This window comes from Oncorhynchus nerka, linkage group LG4, assembly GCF_034236695.1.
Source record: "Oncorhynchus nerka isolate Pitt River linkage group LG4, Oner_Uvic_2.0, whole genome shotgun sequence".
NCBI classification, from domain to species: Eukaryota; Metazoa; Chordata; class Actinopteri; order Salmoniformes; family Salmonidae; genus Oncorhynchus; species Oncorhynchus nerka.
Window position 1 is genome coordinate 43933920 of NC_088399.1, and position 4074 is coordinate 43937993.

Consider the following 4074-nt stretch of genomic DNA (forward strand, 5'->3'; position numbering starts at 1 on the left):
TGTTACTACGGCTCTCTTAGTAGTGAAATCAGATGAAATGAGACACAAAAAGCATTCTAGCTAGGGAACACAATTCCCATGACGTATTTTAAAGTGTCACACCAAGGTACTGTCATTCACTCAGTAAAGCATTGGTGGCATATCTGTCCCTCATTACACAAGTATTATATTATAGTTAGCTGGTTCTACATTCATATATTCCATTTTGTGGGAGATTATTTTCACACAAGTTTCCATGAGAAAGAGGTAGCTGAACGTGAGTTGAACCCAGGGCAGCGTTTCCAAAATATTCTCATATGATTTGGGAACATTCAGTTTACTTCTGGATTCAATTTGAACAGCTGTGGCTAAAGAGCATTTGGGAAAGGAACATTCTTTACAGGGTCACAACTGTATCCCTTTTTTTGTCTAGTTAGTCAGGACACTAAATGACAAGAACAGTCTGTTAGAAGCCTGATGAACCCCACTGCCATTATGCAAGAATGTATTTATATTGTTGTAAACTTGCCTTATTGGAGCCAACCAACCTGCATATCTGGATGAGAACTTCTGCTTACTGAATAAATAATGCAAATGTAGACCCCAGTTTCATTGCCTGTGCTGCCAAAGTTGTCGAATCACTCACAATTTGTTTTTCTTGTTTGTTCACCAGAGGGACTTTGGTGTTGACTGTCGGTTGACCGAACGGATTGAGGAGAACAGGTACAACACCTATGCCTCAGCAGAGTGGCGGAACAAGAAGAAGCCCATGTTCGTGGGGCTGAGCGCCAACGGCAAGCCCATGAGGGGCAAGAAAACACGAAGGAAAAACACTGCCACCCACTTCCTGCCCATAGTGGTGTAGCCACCGCATTGGACAGTTCCTTCCCCTGGGAATGTTTCACTGCACTGAGGAAAGACTGGGAACCATTAAAGACATAATGGAGTCACATGCAGTCAAAGTTTTTGATTTGCAAAGACTATACGTATTTTCTGAAAGGAAGGCACTATGTAAAGGAACTGTTTGAACTCATTGTCGCGGAGTCTGACTGATGATGGTACAGATTTGTTTTTAAGTTATGATTCGGCACAGGAGAAAATATGAAAAAAAATTCTGTGCCAAATCATTTTCAATGGGCGAACTGTTGGAGACAAAACTGAATACTGAATAAGAGGACAAAAAAAGGACACTGATTCAGCGTCACTGAAGACAGGGTCAAAGGGCAGAGTGTACCATGTGTATTTGTCTGTGTGATGATCTGTGGATGCAGTTACATGTATTTATGCTGTACTAACTCATACGAGGAACTGAAATTGACACTCATGCTTTGTGACAGACACGTACAGTACTGGAAGCACTTGGGTGACTTAGGTGTGATGGAAGAGAAGCTGGGCCATGGAGTGAGTCATATGCAGAGAATTTAGTCAAGATAGCACCATAGCATAAACCTTATTAACATGCAAGTTCACTGTATTGGGTATTTCCATTCCTTTACCTGACTGCTTTAAAATAAATTATTTATTTTATGTAATATTTAAAGAAACCAAAAAGACCAAAAATATGGAATGGACAAATTCATTATTTTTATCATTTATGCTCTTCTTTTTAAATACTAATCTATCGTTTAAACATGAATAAAATAAATATATTTCTCTTTACTATGTATAATTGTCTATTTGTAGATTTACACCTATTTATTTCACAATACCACAGCACTACACAGCACAGATGATGAATTGTCGGTCTAAACTCAGCTTTTGTTGTTCATTTACTATAGCTACAAAAGCAGTTGCAAATCACATGCCTGTATCAACAGCAGTATTACGTGGTCAGAGTAACAAATGAATGGAGACTGCGGTATGCTTTTTGACATATCAACTAACGACTACCAACCCTTTCATGAATGACTTGGGTACTGTAGGTAGGCTACAGGTATGAAAAAAGTCTGATTTCCTAGCAGTTGGAGCAGAAGAAAGGTGCTGTTTAGAAGCTCGTCAAGACGCCAGAAAATCCAATAAGTCAATTTGACAGCTTGTTCCTAAATTCATTCATAACTCAGGGATTGACTTTGTGGTTTCACAGTGGAAAATGTAGACAAACAAACAAACCTCAAACTGGGGTACATTCTGTGCAAGATTCATATGCCAGCCAGTGTTTTTAGAGAAAACAAGGAGCGGACCCTTAGGAGTTCGCAAATTCTTAAATCCTTAATAACGGAAACACAGATACGGTAAGGCTATGGACATCGGACATCTACAGCCCACAAAAATACACAAATCGATAACCAGCCAAAGAAGACAACATACAGGAAATACAATGTGACAGTTTCAGTCTGCTTTACAGATCTTGCAGTTGACAAAATTGCAGAGATTTTACCAAAAACAACTGTAACATTTCAAAACAGAAGAGGATTACTGCAACCTAAAAACATTCTAGAAGCACTTTTTTTTCACATTTAAAGTATCAGATATCTCATTGACATCCGAAAAATATTGTTTTTTGAGCTAAATTGTGAGTAGTTCAGTTGTCTTCACAGATTTCAGCACTGTTAAGCAGACCGCATAAAGTGGAGATTTGGAGTTCTTCACTGAGTCGTAAAGGATACATCTGTTCTTTTATCTCTTCCCAACAAAGGGTACATTTCATTTGGAGCTACGACCATGAACATGGCCTCTCTCTACGTAGGGCAAACAATTTCGTCTTTAGGGTTAAAAGCTTTCTCGAGGTGGCATAGCAGCAGAGCACGTTTCACCTTGACCTTCCCCCTCTGCCTTCCTAGGGAGGCGAGGGCATATGGTATAACATAAATATTAGAACGTTGTTTGTGAGCTGATTCTAATTAAGCATGACGTAACGTTTCATTTCTTCCCCCCGTAACCTCCAGATCAGTTCCAGCCAATAGCAGGATCAGACAAGCATCAGGACACACGAGCACAAAACACACACATACAGTACACCCACCACCACCACCATCCCCGCCCAAGGGTGTGTTCAGGATTGGATCCATCACTATCAATAGTCCAACATCTGTTGCTTTCTGAGGTTATTTCTGAGTGAGATGGAATCTAAAATCTCTCTGTTGATCATGTGGTGTTTGTATTAAGGGACTATATATGTTGTTGGACTCAATAATCCAAAATGTGCAATTGTTGTGTCAAAGCGTGATTAAGTACGATGCATTTGAGCACACTTCAAAATGGCCTTCCCTCTTAACAGGACGTTCAAGCTCTGTTTATATGATTACTTGGGTGTTCTGTAAACTACATATCATGTACAATTAGACTGAAATGTATTCAAGACACGAGCAACATGTTTTTTTCCTTTATGAAATTCAAGGGCTAACATTCCTCAGAAAAAAAGTGTTTATTTTGTTGTTATTCTAGATTGTAGGCCTAGATATCTGAATACCAGGTTCAAGCTATACTTTTTTTTTTATAGTACATCTATTACATAACTTGTCTTAAACATCTAAATACACTTTTGACACAACACTCCAAAAGCAAGTCCTGCAGGCTCTAGTTTTGTTTTTATCTTGATTATTGTCTAGTCATGTGGTCAAGTACAGCAAAGAAAGCCCTAGTTAAGCTGCATCTGGCCCAGAACAGTGGCGCCTTTTCATTGTAATCAGAGGGCTAATATAAATCCTATGCATGCCAGTCTCTTTTAGCTAAGAGTTGAGGAGAGAGCATCACTTCTTCTTTTTGTAATAAACATGAATTTGTTAATTGTTTGCAGAGTCAATTTACACACAGCTCTGACATACACACTTGCCAGACATGCCACCAGGGGTCTTTTCACAGTCCCCAAATCCAGAACCAATTCAAGAAAGAGTACAGTATTATATAGAGCCATGGTTTCAAAAAACAGATAAAGTTACACCTCAAGGCGCAACGCCTCTCCCCTATTTGATCTGGAAATTTTGTGTGTATGTATTGATATGTAGGCTATGTGTGCCCTTTTCAAATGTATGTAGTTCTGTCCTTGAGCTGTTCTTGTCTATTAATGTTCCGTATTTTGTTGTATTTCATGTTTTTTGTGGACCCAGGAAGAGTAGATGCTGCTTTTGCAACAGCTAACAGGAATCCTTATAAAAT

The 4074-nt window shown here is 39.0% G+C and overlaps 1 protein-coding gene across 1 annotated transcript in view; it reads left to right on the plus strand.

Annotated features, from left to right (window-relative positions):
* The window catches only part of fgf10a (fibroblast growth factor 10a), an 18907-nt gene extending 17277 nt beyond the window's left edge, over positions 1 to 1630 (plus strand). Inside the window, exon 3 of the mRNA XM_029659077.2 lies at positions 653 to 1630. Coding sequence (XP_029514937.1) covers positions 653 to 844 — 192 coding nt within the window. The 3' untranslated portion in view covers positions 845 to 1630. The remainder of the gene's footprint in view (positions 1 to 652) is intronic.
* The last annotated feature ends 2444 nt before the right edge of the window (positions 1631 to 4074 follow it).